This window comes from Centroberyx affinis, unplaced genomic scaffold (genome assembly GCF_046629955.1).
Source record: "Centroberyx affinis isolate AG114_WGS23_722 - 3 ecotype Tasmania unplaced genomic scaffold, CSIRO-AGI_Caff_v1 ptg003778l_1, whole genome shotgun sequence".
In the NCBI taxonomy this organism is placed as follows: Eukaryota; Metazoa; Chordata; class Actinopteri; order Beryciformes; family Berycidae; genus Centroberyx; species Centroberyx affinis.
The window spans coordinates 51615-66011 of NW_027281651.1; the positions used below are offsets into that span (position 1 = coordinate 51615).

The 14397-nt window shown below is 45.8% G+C and overlaps 1 protein-coding gene across 1 annotated transcript in view; it reads right to left on the bottom strand.

The window, feature by feature from the left end:
* cbfa2t2 (CBFA2/RUNX1 partner transcriptional co-repressor 2) overlaps positions 1 to 14397 on the bottom strand; it is a 37232-nt gene continuing 22835 nt past the window's right edge. The window contains exons 2-11 of the mRNA XM_071541030.1: positions 10459 to 10623; positions 9882 to 10123; positions 9650 to 9739; positions 7013 to 7197; positions 6564 to 6817; positions 4752 to 4837; positions 4060 to 4252; positions 2680 to 2748; positions 2233 to 2423; positions 1 to 1958 (exon numbers count right to left, since the gene is read on the bottom strand). Coding sequence (XP_071397131.1) covers positions 1608 to 1958; positions 2233 to 2423; positions 2680 to 2748; positions 4060 to 4252; positions 4752 to 4837; positions 6564 to 6817; positions 7013 to 7197; positions 9650 to 9739; positions 9882 to 10123; positions 10459 to 10623 — 1826 coding nt within the window. The 3' untranslated portion in view covers positions 1 to 1607. The remainder of the gene's footprint in view (positions 1959 to 2232; positions 2424 to 2679; positions 2749 to 4059; positions 4253 to 4751; positions 4838 to 6563; positions 6818 to 7012; positions 7198 to 9649; positions 9740 to 9881; positions 10124 to 10458; positions 10624 to 14397) is intronic.

The window sequence follows — 14397 nt, forward strand, 5'->3', positions numbered from 1 at the left end:
AAGGAGGAAGGGGGGGAAAAAAACGTGGCTCACAAAATAAAGGCATTCTTTCATAATATTCTTTACAAAGTCATCTTACAACAAACAAACAAAAACAAGGACAATGTCTCAATGGTAACAGCAGAGTATGATAAATCAAAGTTCCTTTTGACTTCAACCTAACCGTGACAAAAGAAAAAGAACAGAATTATCTGTACATACAAATATAGCTCCTGAGATTCTTAGTGGGACAGAGTCACTGCAAGGCCTGCACCAGAGCAATGTAAGCACCAGTTATCTTTTCCCCATTGATAAATGCAAATAAAGTCATATGAATCTCAATTGTTTATGCTTAATAAAATGTTGTGTCTTTCCTCATCTCCTGTACTGTTGATAATTGACTGTAATTGAAGATTATTGCCCATTGTAATAGATAAGTGTTTTGCTAAGCTGTATTGCAAAGTTGATTTTTCCTCTGATGTAAACATTGCAGTGGTGAAAGATGTGGAGCAATATCTGACCCTGACATGTACAACTGGTGATGTGAACAAGTGTCAAACAGAAACTGCAAGCACAGGAAAGTCACAGCTGAATCTTCCCACCCTTACATGATCCAAGCATCACTTTTCTCTCGAAGAGAGATGAAGATTTTTGATGAGAAACAATGAGAAATAAAAGAGATCCTAGCTAGGTGCATCTGAAAAAGTAGACATGATGTGGATTTAGTGTATAATTATCTCTTGTTCACAAAGACATAACAGTTACAGGCAATGACACAGACTCTCTCTCTTTAGCGACTGAAAACTTTGGTGATGCAGAAACGGCTCGAGATACCTGAACACTTCATTTTAATATTGCTCTGACAAAAGTAATCATATGCTTTACGATATTCACCGACGGCACGACCGCTTGACACACGCATTCACACACATGGAAACCTGACAAGAACTTGGCGAGCAAATATTTATATATACACAAGAGAGCTGCAGAGAAGACTCTTCTATGTGGTCCTCTCTCTTGGTTTCTTCCTATAGGACAAGACAGATGCTTTATGGCTGGCACTATTACACTGCTGACATCGACCACCACCTCCCTCTCTTAAATTTATACACAACAACAAACTGAAGACTATTACTGGTGGTGGTGGGGGGGTGGGGTCTTATAACTCACTGCTTTTTAATCTCCTTCTCTTCTCTCATATGCCTTCCTTTCATAACTTCCGCCCATCAGCCAGAGATAAACTGAGATCAATAGTCAGTTAATGTTTTTTTGTTTTTTTCCCCCCTCTCACAGATCCAAGATTTGGGGTTTTGGATGAAGACAAACAAGTTTCCATCTGTTGGGGAGATCTGTTCATCCAATGGATGTGTTCAAGACGAGTCCTTCTGTTCTTTGCCAAAGCCAGAGTCCCAGTTGACATATCACTCAAACAGTCATCCATAATCTGTCCTTTTTTATCTGCCAAAGATTATGATGAAAAATCTGTTATCCTGACTTAACCCACAAATGGTTCCCTCTTGCTGCTGATCTCAATTCAGTTTGGTGCGTTTCCTCCTTATGGCAGAGGATAGGTGTGGGTGACGGCATACACGCTGATCCAGGATATGCACGTCCGTGTCCTTAACCTCCTAGTGTCCGTTTGTCTCGGGGGCCGAGGCGGGGGTGGAGGGGGTCGAGGAGCGAGAGGCGACAGAAGCCTTCTCTCCACCGGGACTGGAGATGGTGGGCACGCTGTCGGGGGCCTTGACCCCAGCCAGACCTGCGGGGGACACCCCAGCGGCTGCCGCTGCCGCCGTAGCCGCTGCAGCCGCCCTGGCCGCGGTGATGGCGGACACTGGTTTGGGCTGAGCCTGAAGCCCTGGGCTGCAGATGAGGTGATGCCTCTCCCAGTCCTTGTGCTGGCAGAAGGAGCCGCAGTAGCGAGCGGCGTTGCAGCCGCTGCACGTCTCGCTAGCCTTGCGGCCACAATTCCAGCAGCACTGAGGAGGAGGGAAAGAGGGAGAAGTGTAAGTTTATCAGGGCAAGAAAAGGTAAGGTAAGAAGGAGAATATTTGTGCGCCTCTCATGTCACTCATGTTCACCACATATATGCAAGCTTCTAAAAAAATTACCCCTTCTTCAATGTGTGTACTGCTAAATTAAGTAAGTTGACTGTAAAATGTAAATATACTCTATTTGTGTGCACAATCACTTGTTTTTGCACAACTGCATACATACATACATACTAGTTCCATAATTTACATATCTGCTCACCTCACTGGAATCCTCCTGTTCGTTGATGACCATGATGGCATCCTCCTGGGCCTTCCTCTTCGCCTCGGCCAGCGTCTTCTCCATCTTAGCTCTCTCAGAGGCGATCATCTCAAAGGCCTTCTGCTCTGCCTCTGCCACTGCCTTCTGAACCTCATCCATGGCCTGACGCTTCACCTCATTCACTGCCTCTTCTGCATGGTGGGAGAGACAAGAGGAGGAAGGGTTTTAGCTCGGGTTTCGTTCTTCTTAGGTTTAGCTCTACTTGTTTAAGCCACAAAATGGTGCTGTCTATCAGCACACAGTAGTCTATTATGCATAATCTGCCCCCAAAACGTTCATGTAATATTATTTACGATATCATTAGTGTTCAGTAATCTTGACTGTTTACAGTAGACTGTATTATGATTATCTTCATGTCAAACAAAGGTTTTGTTATGGTGTTCTTACCAGCTTTCCTCCAGATCTCATCTGGAACGTATGTCGAGCCTGGCCGTGGAGCGAAGTCGCGCTGGGTGTCTGTGGGAAAGCATAGACAGGAGGGAGGGATAATTAGCACCTGTCACGGCTTAGAGAGATCTGAGATTAACACGATAAGATGACAGGTTAACGGTTGACTTAGTGAATGACAGATCAAACAAGTTACAGGTGTTTAAAAAGAATAGCCAGACAGAGCTGTACAGTCAGAAACACAGGCAGGCAGTAATGACTTGTTATCATCTATGTCTATTTTGTTATCTATGCAAATAAGTCCAAATATCTAGGCCACACATCCAACGCAATCCTTGTTTATCAGAGTCTCGGAGTGATCTGAGATCTGACAGCTTTAGAAAGGAGTGTGTTTGGCTTGGAGGAAACGGTGGACCAACAAGCTGTGTCAACATTCTGTCTGTTCCCTCATTTATCTTTTTCTCTTCCCTCGCTCCTGCATCCATCTCTGTGTTTCTGCATCTCTAGCTCGCTCCATCGCTCAAACCCTGCAGCCCTGCTCTCATCTACTCTCTCACTCCCTTCCTCTCTCCCCATCTCTCACTTCCTCTGTCTCACACCCACTTCCTCTCTCCTTCAATTTCTCACCATCCCCCCCCCTCTTTACCCACCGCCATCCCTCCCCCACCACAATCTTCCCCAGCCCAAGCCCAGGCAGGCAGGCAGGCAGGCTTCCCGGCTGGGGGCCCAGATGGTGCTCTGGCGAGTCAGCCAGCTCTGGGTCTCTGAGCCTGCAGGACGGCAGGACGGCCCTTCTGTGGCCGATCTGGCCGGGGCCAGTCCTGGCACCTGTCTGTGACTATGGACCAGCAGGGGGACAGCAAGGCTGGCACTCAGAGAGAACACTGCCAGTACACAGCAGACTGAGGGACTAACTGCTGAGGGACTCGCTAACACACTGACATGTGACTTAGTTAATGATAGAGGTGCAATTCTAAACACGACCACTAGAGGGTGTAGGGAGTATGAAAGAGGTGTGAGGCTGTTCCAGTTTGTGCTCAGATCTTTTAGTCCCATGTAGTCCAAATGATTATCTGTTGAAAATAATCCAGAATACACTAGGTGTTTTATTCAGGTTTTGAGTGTTTATGATGAGCAAAAAAGCTATGTTCTTTTCAGATATTGAGAAAGACTGATGACTTTTGCCTATGAGGCTCATTTAGTTTTAACTTTCAGTAAAATATTTAGAACAATTTCTAATGGTTTGGCTTGGTCCCAGGGTCATGAAAATCTACTCCGGTGGAAACTCGTAAGGTGCCCATCACAGAAAAGACAACAAAATTAGATCTAATAGGTTTCTGCAGAACACCAACCGATGGAGCGGAGATTATAAATACCCACCAGGCTCTGCAGAGTGTGGGCTGTGTGTCTTGGAGAAGGGAGTGGAGCCGGAGCCTCCTTTGCGCGGGTCCTCCTGCTCGCTAGAACGCCGTCTCCAGTAGTTGAGCTCCTCGCGGTCCGACTCCTGGCACCGTCTGAGCACGCTCACTGACCTCCGCGTCTTTTCCACCATGTCCACAATGCAGTTCAACACCTGACAGTGGACACAAGAAAAAAAACATGGTCAAATGAGTTTGCTTTCAGTTATTTACTGAAGAAAGGTATCCAAATCGTACCATGACAGTGAAATTAAATATATGTCACTATTTTTTTGTGCTATATAATGATTATAAGGGTCAGAAAATGTGTCCAGCAATGGCAAGTTACTTCAGTAACTAGCTTCAGTCACTGTAAATACATGGCAAAACATGTTTCACTTACTCAGGTTTACTTGTCATATAAATCTCCATAAAGAAGAAGCCTATTATACTTCCAGAATAGCTCATATAATATATTAAAAGTATCATCACTAGTAGCAGGATATTTATGCCTTTTATGAACATATATTGTCCAGATGTACAATGTTGCTTTGAGACTCTGAGAAGGTAACATGGACTAGCATTTTGCTGATGGCCCTAGTAACAAAGGTAATCTTTTATTTTATTTCAGTAGTCCTAGCCATTAGCAGCAGTTATTCCTGTCTACACACTTACATGGTCCAGATGCCTCCATTCATCAGCCCACTCTCTGTCTGTCAGTCTGTGGTCCACCGGCTCCTCGCGGTAGCCCCCGTTAGTGCCTGATTAAAACACACACAGAAGACAGACCACAGGCCAATGTGATTAACATTCTAGCTAATGTAACACAAGCAGTGACAGTATAAAAGTGAGAGGTGTGTATGTGTGTGAGCACACGTGTACGTCTGTGTGTCTAGCTAGCTGTTTTTACTTAACCACAAAACAATGGACTTCAAACTTTGAGATGACCTGTGATGATCAGAATTTGGGAACAATCTGAGAGCTCAAAATGAACCCTGTGGGTGCACAGTGGATATGCCTAATGTCCACTTCCCTCACATAGCAGAAGATCAATGACTTAAAATCAAAGAAGGCACCTTCTTTAGATCCAAAGATAAGAGTGACAGGAGAAAGGCAGAGAGGAGAAAACTTGGAGACAAAGATGAAGAGAGTGAGACGGACAGAGAGATACTGAGGGAGGGAGGTGGAGAGAAAGAGAGAAAGAGAAGCCTGTGACGCTGAACAGACTCCCAGCACCCAGAGCCTGCACACATCTGGAAGTCAGCTGTCAACCACACACATACACACACACACACACACATACACAAGCTCTGCTCCCCAAGCTCTCCCTTGGCCCCTCCCCTCCTGGAGCTTGCAGCATTCCAGTAGGGAGACACTCAGGCTGAGTGGAGTGGCTCCACTTCTAAACACAACCAGCCGGCCTGACACTCACCAAGGACCATTACACACACACACACACTTCTACACTTAACAATTTGGTGATTTGATTCCAATTCAATAAATGCACAATACATGACTTAAACAGCATCTAATAGTAAATTTAGCTGTAATAATAGGTTACACACACACGCCTTTGCTCATGCAGCATGCATAAAAATCTTGACACGTGTCCATACACACAAGCACCACATGAAGGCACACACACTGACTACAAAGAGATAGAAAACCACAATCTCTTAAAAGTGAGCAACAAACGGCCAACAAGAGACCACATGCACACTAAGCCTAGTGAGGAGAATAATCTTTCTCTCATACACACACACTAGCCTTCTCTTCGACCTCTCTCCTACTCCTGGTTCTCATCAGTGTTCATCAGTTCAAAGCCATGAGTGTGTGGAATGATGTGTGCATGTGTATGTGTGTGTGTGTGTGAGTTAAGTGGCGGCAGGCGGGCGGGAGGCTGTCAGACAAGGGACTAAGGCCTCGTAAACACAGCACCACTACCGTGAACATATCAAGGTGTGTTTCTATGTGTGTGCGTGTGTGTGTGTGTGTGTGTGTGTGTGTGTGTGTGTATGTGTCTGAGCTACTGCTGTTTCCACTGTGTGCTGACAAGCCCCAGATGGAGGGTAGATATACACCAGAGTAGATTCAACCCTCCCTGCCTGGACAGTATGGCTCTGTTTATACACACATGTGGACTGCATAGATCTATGGGGCTGTCACTCATATGGCCGTGGCTGCACAAACACACAGACCACCCATTATCCAGCAGATATCGATCATAGAATAAGGTGTGTGAATAAGGTGTGTTTGTGCGCATGTTCATACACACATTCACTTATAAATGTGTCTGTGTATCTATGTACCTAGCATCTTCTTGTCGTTAGCAGGATTGTGAGAGGGATGACAGACCTTTTAGAAAAGTGCAAGGTCATATACTTTCAGTCTTCATTAGAAATGACTGGGGGTCGCGTACCAAGACACCTGAAATCCTACAAAAAACAAAAAAACAACCTTAAGAAATGACGGCTTTGCATCACTTACCAGGAAGTCTGGGCCTGTCTTTGAGCTCACGGAGCTCCAGCATGCGTTGGCTGTGCTCACGGTGCAGAATGTGCGGTGCTGCGATGTCGTCCAGGGCATAGTGCTGCAGGGGCGGAGGGGTGGGGTGAAGCTGGGCGCTGAGGGGCAGCGGGTGGGCGGGGCTGTGTCGGGGAGCGGGGCTGATGGTGCAGATCCGCTTGGCGGAGGGCTCCAGGGCTGCAGGTGGACGCTCATGGAAACCGTTTTCTTTAGCCCTACAGGAGAGAGGGCAGCGGGGATGAGTAAGTCTGTGCATGTCTAAACAGTTTACCTTCACATGCTTGAATAGTGTTTTAGCATTGCCACTATGTATACATGTGTCCAAACACTTGGGATGGTCCTGCATATGCAGAGGCTATATTTCTAGGCGATATTTCTGTATATAGGCAATTCTTCTTAATTTCTCTAACCTGCTGGGACTGTGTCTCTTGGGCCCAGTGTCGCCCGGCTCCATCAGCAGCTCGGACGAGTCAGGAGGGGAGGTCATAGTAGTGCTGAGCAGGAGGTGCTCATGCTGGGACAGGTACTGGGCCGGGGTCTGCTTGGCGGCCCGTGCACAGTGGAGCAGCTCCCTCTGCAGTAGGGGCAGGTTTGCCTGGCAAGGAAGGAAGAAATTTGTCAAAGCGGGACCTGGGTTTCATTGCTAATCCTACCAAAGAGTGCAAAGTCAGGGAGGAAGGAACTTGTCAAAGTGGCCCCTAGGTTTCTTTGCTCATATGAGAGATACAAGAGTCCAAAGTCAGGGAGGAAGAAAAGAAAGAAATCTTCCCATTTTGAATCTGCTCATTATGCAGTGGGCACTAGCATTGTTTTACAAGATCAGGTTTAACTAACATATCACCTATCCCTCACATACTCATCCAGAAAAGCTATGGAAATGCCATGGTGGCATGGTGGAGAGTGGGGAGAGTGAGGGAGGCAGAGAGAGACAGATATATAGAGAGAGATACACCAGGCAGCACCCTGTCATTGAGGTAGGGGAGGGGGAAAGTGGAACAAACAAACCAGATCTCTCCTAGAAAGACACATAGCAGACCACCACCACATCGCTGTAACAGAGGGAGAGACAGAGCAACACATAGCTCAAAGACACAGAGCAGATCTCCCTTCTGGGGAAGGCGCCTGGCTGGGAGTGGGTGGGTGGAGGGGGTGGAGGTGTGTGCGTGTGTGTGTGTGTGTGGGTGGGGTGGAGGGGGGAGTCGACTCCTTGAGGTCTGGGTGTAAGGCTCAATTTGGGTCTGGGTGTGGGGCTGCGGCTGCCACCATGGTTGTAGTGGCTTTCTTCACTGGATTGAAAATGGCTGCTAGAGTGTCTAAACTGCTGCTGAAATTGGTTACCAACTCACTGCACACAGCGCACCAACTTCATAGGGTCCTAACTCACAAGCTGCTCACAACAAACACATCCAAAATGAACGGGAGGCCAGAGAAAAAGACGAATGAAATATGATATGAGATTACATAGACTCCATTTCTTCCTCGTCCCTTGCCCCTCTCTTTCTTATGTTTCTCTGAGACTGTCTCCTTCCCTCTATCTCTCTATCTCTCTTTGGTTCTCTGCATTTCCCTAATGAGGACCAGACCCCAGTGTGTTTGTAATTACACCACTTCCTCACTCCCTCTTTCTCTACTTAAGCAACCAACTAAATGGCCTTTATATACCCTTCTCATACTGTGACTCTGAACCCTTTTACCCACATAGCACTTCCGATCATCCTCTAACAGATTGTGTAGACCACCTTCCTATCTAAACTTACGCTTAGCCATCTTCCTCCTGACCTTTACTGCTCTGTCTCTATCAGCTAATACTTTTCCTACCTTCTTTACAGAGACGCTTGTACCTCAGCCTCATGGTTGTCTACCCTCACCCTACCCCTCTGTTCCCTTCTGCCCATCTCCCGTGCCCCTCTGCTTTCCCTTCTTTCCCTGGGGCCCCAGCTAGCAGACACATGTGTTGTGTGTCAGTTGAGCAGAGGGCTCTCTGGGGTTCAGCGGGGCGGATGCTAGATTGGCGGCGCCTTGGCAGCTGAATGCTCTCTTTTAACGGGACGGCGGCTCCATATGGCGCACTGGAACCCATAAAAGAGGGAAGGGAACGCTTTATAGGCATGTTTCACACTTCCGAGTTCCCTCTCTTTCTCTCTTCCTCACCCTCTCCCTCTCTCTTTCACTTCCTCATCCTCTGTCTCTCCCCCATCTGTCTATTTCTCTCTCTCTCTCCCTCTGCTCACTATCTCTTAAGAAAGACTACTCTCAAGGAGTTGGGATTAAGTTGTGGGACCCCCCCCACCCCCCTCCGCCCCATCGTAAATTAGTAGGAGGGGAACAGAGGTTTCTTGTCTCGACACTCTCAGACAGACAGACGCAGGGGCTCCAAAGGTGAGCGAGAGGTAAGCGTGGAAAAAGAACAGATTTCTGCTGCTTGAAGTTACAGCAGTAACAGCAGTGCAACTGACTAGAGTGTAATTTATGTGCTGCTTTCCTGAGGGGAGCTCTTAAAAAGTATACTCTTGCAGACTCCCCTGGTTACAAAGGGGCTCAAGAGGCTGTTAAACTTACACTCGCCTGTTGCTTGTTAAGTCAACACGCAAAACTTGATTGTTACTTTGAACTGCTGAGAAGCAGTTTATTGAATTTGAAAACCTGCACTTATCATATTTATAGAATGCTGCGTGGTATCCTGGGGGATTTTTTAAGAAATTGTATACTATTATTTTTCATCATTGCTGCCATGACTTACACACTGGAATTAAATTATCCAGATAGTATTCAGATCATCTTGTATTAGCAGTTACATTGATGACAAGGACCTACTGTTCACCACTTATTATTCTGTGATAAATAATGTGCCACGGTTGACAACCTTGGCTAAGAGATGTGAAGGTAATGCTGTCAACATGGCTAGATTATTCTGACAGGCCAGAGACTAACCATTGGATGTATGGTTTAAAACTTAACAGAGCGAGGGGGGAAGAAAAATAGTGCTGTGAGAAAAAGTAAGAGGTCCAAGGGAACAAGATGGAAGAGGAGGATGAAGAGGTGTTTACCTTTAGAAAAGGAATAACAAAGGGGCGTAGGGGGAAGTTTGTGGCCTCCTGAAGCCGTGAGTGGAACTCCTCAATGGTGACTGTTGAATTCTGGGAAGTAGGGAGGAGAAGTCAACCAACACATTTTCACAAGGTTATCAAAAGTCCAAATTTTAGCAAGTCATAAAGAGAAGATGGCATTTCTACAACAAAAAATAGATTTTTTTTCCTTCTTAAGTAGTGAAAGACTTACCACGAGGGCCAGAACTAGGTTTCGGACGCTCTCTCCAATCTCAGGAGAGATGTCGTTGCCAAACTGCTGCAGTGTGGTCAGGAAACGTTTCAGCTTGCTCAGCTGGCGCGCCCCGCAGGTGGCCGGCAGCTGCTGGTTAGCCAGCGATGAGGAAGAGGAAGAGGACGGTCCATTGCTATAACGTTGAGGTGGGGATGGCACAGCGTTCAAGGTGGGCGGGGAATGATGATTCCCATTGGTCACTGAGGAAGAAAAGGTAAGATGAACCAATGAGAAACTAAGAAATCCCAGCTCAGATTTGACAGATGTGTCGACCTACATATGCTACCACTTTGTCTCATTTCATCCATACTGTTTTCAATGGTGTTTTCAGCTCAATGAAGAACAAGAACAGGAAATCTTATTTCTAACACTGTTTTTTCCATGTTTCAACTGTCTTAAGATATCAGATCTACATGTCACATGTGGTTAAATATCTAAACGTAGTCTAAGATGAAAAAGATAGATGAGAAATAACCTCGGACTTGAATCGGAGAGAGAAACTCAGATGGTGTGGAAAAGAAGAAAGGAGCCTTACATGCTGTGGTGGAAAAGGAGGCCGGGCGAGGGCCGCTGGGGTTGATGGAGGGCAGGGGGGGCATGGTGGAGCTGGCACTGCTGCTGCTGCTAGGGGCTGATCTGGAATGAGTCTTAACATCCACAGGAGAACCGGGCATGGCAGGGCTCTTCTTCTCTCTACTGTCTGCAGAAGGAGGGGAGAGAGAGAGGGAGAGGTCAGCCTTGGGCCAAGGGCTGTAAAGCATTTAAGAAAATTGTTGGTCACCGTTTGAGCATGGCGCTGTACGGAAATTAAAACCAGGCTTTGACTATTCAAATCTCATTGTCCATATCTAAAAGGCCTGTAAAAGGCAGCGTTCTGTGACAATATAGATGAGCAATTTTGTCAATAAACCCAAGAAACAGTAGTTTATTTTGTCAACTTGCCAATTCCCATCCCTGCTAATATGTAAAAAATATCTGGCTTTGATCTTCAACATAGCGGCATACCCACACAAAGATACACAATAAGTTTAAGGATAACAACTATTTTCTTGAAAACACTGGAGGAGGAATTTAACTATTTTGCAGTCTCATCACACAAAAAGATCAGCAGATGGGTCTCTGTGAAAGAGGCTGGTGAGTAAAAAAAGACCACTCTAACTTTCCCTTATCAGCTCAATAGTTTTAATCAATGCAGAAAGTTTAGGTCTATAGCCTTTGTCACAGAAGAAAACAAAAACGCCCCCCACCCCCCAGCCACTCCAACACATACACCCTGGGCATCAAGCACCCTGCCCCCCCATCAAAGAACCAGATGTCTTAGGTTTAGGCCTTCTCTCCCGACCATTCAGATCAATAACAGAAGAAATGCTGAAGAAGGCTATTGTATGGGAGAAGAAAGACCCCTCAATGAGCAAAGAGGGGGGCAGAGAAAGAAAGAGGGAGAGAGAGAAAGGGACGGGGCTATTTCACGCTTTACTAACAAGATCGGCAAAGCTTTTGAATGTTAAACGCATACTTCTCAATATGCAATTGCTGCTGAATGAGACCACCAGATAAGGGATAAGGAGAGTGTGTGATGGGGTGGTGGTGGGGAGATCTGGGATCAGAAGCTGTCTTTGTGTGTTGGAGATCCATGAAGGCCGGGTCCCGTCTCCATTTAGAGTGGATCAGACGCTTCTAAATGCTTTAAGAATGGACGATTAATAGACAAGCAAGGTCTTGCAGGTCATGGGTCAGCACAGAGCAGCTTTTTAAATGTGGTTTCATGGTTTTAGGGCTTTGGCTTCAATGGCACCCTCTATATCCTTTTCACTGCTATGAACTCTGCATGGCCTTGAGCCACAGGGCTCTCAGTTTATAAAGGCTTAAGTTGGAAAGCTTTGAGTGGGGAACTCAGAACTCAAAAGGAATAACTAGGTCCATTGTACAAAGCAGAAACATTTTGGAGGATGCACAAATGCTTACAAGATTAAATGCATTGAGAAATCAAAGAGGAGCGTAATTACAGTACAAGTGAATATGCATGCACACAATAAAATAAGAAACATTCCAAAACAAAGCAGAACTCTTGCTTTGCTGCACTCAATGATGTGACAAAATGTTCAAAAGCTCTGAGTCCCGTTTGTCCTCCTCTCATCCCTAGAGTCACCCTATCTGCACGATCTCTCAATCTGCCCTCTCTGCAACTCATCTGTCCTGTCTGCAACTCATTATACAGCTTTGACTCCTCTTCCTTCTGCTTTGCAGTCCTCTGTACCCTCTCCCTCCCTCTCTCTCTGCCTCTTTCCCTCTCCTTCTTTTTCAGCCCTGTGGCCTGCCTGCCATCGCTCCACCTGTTCACCAACATAGGGGGCAGGAAGGAGGGATCTATGTAGACATTTGGGCTGTCACACACACACACACCCACACACACTCTGCCAGTGCACCGCAGGAAGCAGCCTGCAGCACACACACCGGTTCCAAGGCTCCGCACACTCCCTCCTTATGGCCAGGAAATTAGAATGACGTCTCAATAACAGAATCAACGGGGCATATGGCCTTAAGAGTCAACATTGTTACCATGTAAACAACTTTATTTATATATACAGAGAGCTAGGATTTGGATATTCAGTTAGTGTTGTAGAGTACTGTTGCACAGTAATATATTCACAAGTAACCTATTTACAAGTAAGACACATCTCCACTGGAAATGAATGGGAATCGTGTGTCCAAAATGACTCTTATGCTCAAAAATGTGTTTGACTGACATGTGTAAATTAAGCCATAGGCCAGAACAAATATGCACAACAGACAGACACGTATTGTGCATATGTCTCATTCTGCATCCCAGTGTTGCATGGAATTGAGAAATTAGGTTGCAGCTGCATTCATTCAGTCTTAAGATGTAGCGCAGTCTGTCTTTAGCCATGCCAGAGGTAAATGGCCAAAGTAGGAGACATCAGGTGTGTGTGCATGTAGAGCTGAGAGCCCATAGAGATTTGCCTCTGCTTGTCAATTAGACAGCTACATAGCTGGATGACTTCATCTGGCTAGCAAGCACCTGAGACCACCGTATATACTCACAGGACTGGCAGGGGAGGCAGCTGTCACAGCAGCCTGAAAACACACACACATACACACGCACACACACACACAAAGTGGTCCAATGTTAACTCAGGTGAATATTGGCTTAGAGGAGGATGTGGTGTGTTTGTCTGGTCTGAATGCCACCTGTCACCATCTCTCTAATGGAACAAAGGCAAGGTACACAAAGCCCCATCACCACACGTCAACAGGATTAGATGAAAATGTCATGATGCATACACAACATTTTGAGGCAATGGGGATTTGCCTAGAGCAAGGATTGCGTTTGACAACATGGACGAAATCAACCTGGATAACACCGTGAACAGACCATATGATATTGATAAGAAAACTGGGAAGCAAAATGCCTCATCTCCATTGTGTCAAAACGTTTTCTGACAATCCTGGCTCATGTAGGTATAACTTAACAGTGAAAAGCTGAAAACGAAAAATTAAAACTAAAATGCTGCTCATACCGTTCTTTGCTGCTGCTCTGTACAAAAAAATGATTTAAACTGATAGATATTTTTTACTTTTATATCTTTGTTAGTTACTTTGCCTTTTCATTTAGTATTTGCTTTCGAAAACAGTTGTCATTGCAGAGAGGAAGAGGTGATATGCATCTGCAGTGATGGCTGTTGCTAGCCAGGTGTTCCTTGTTTGTTCAGCTTCAGGTGACGCTCGTCTGCATTAAAACATTCAATTGGCTTTAATTGCCTCTGCCTCTGCAGGCGATGATTCAAAGAGAGAGAGAGAGAAAGAAGGAAAAAGAAAGCATGGATGAGAGAGAGAGAGTGCGAGAGAGAGAGAGAGAGAAAGAAAGAGAGAGAGAGAGAGAGAGAGAGAGAGAGCAACAGACGAACCAGTGGGCTGGACTGAACATCCTCTTTACTAAGGGCTATTCCCAGTGGGCCACTACTATGATTGAATGCAATGCATTAAATAATAAAATGGGAAACGACAAGAAAGAGTGCCAAGAACATTCTCCTTGATCCTTACCTAAAGTGAGGAGGGATAACCTTATTTGAGTGAGCACAGATACATTAAATCTGATGTGACGTGTAAATAAATGTGTCCAATGTTCATGGTTTATTAAGCTCATAGTTTAACTCTGCAGTTTAGGCTATTTGTGAAAAGCTGACAGCTGTGAGTCATGAGCAGAGTGAGACATAAAGTCGTGTGTGTGTGTGTGTGTGTGTGTGTGTGTGTGTGTGCGCGTGCTCAGTAGTGGTATCTCCATCCTGTCATTGTAGATGAGGTGCGAGGAGATGCAATGCAGGCCTGACTCACTTATCACTGACAGCTAAAAGACAATCCCTGGTATGTGTACTGCAATAACTATGCGGGCTCAGCACACATGTGCTAACACCCACTCCAACACATACACATGCGCGCGCACACACACACACAC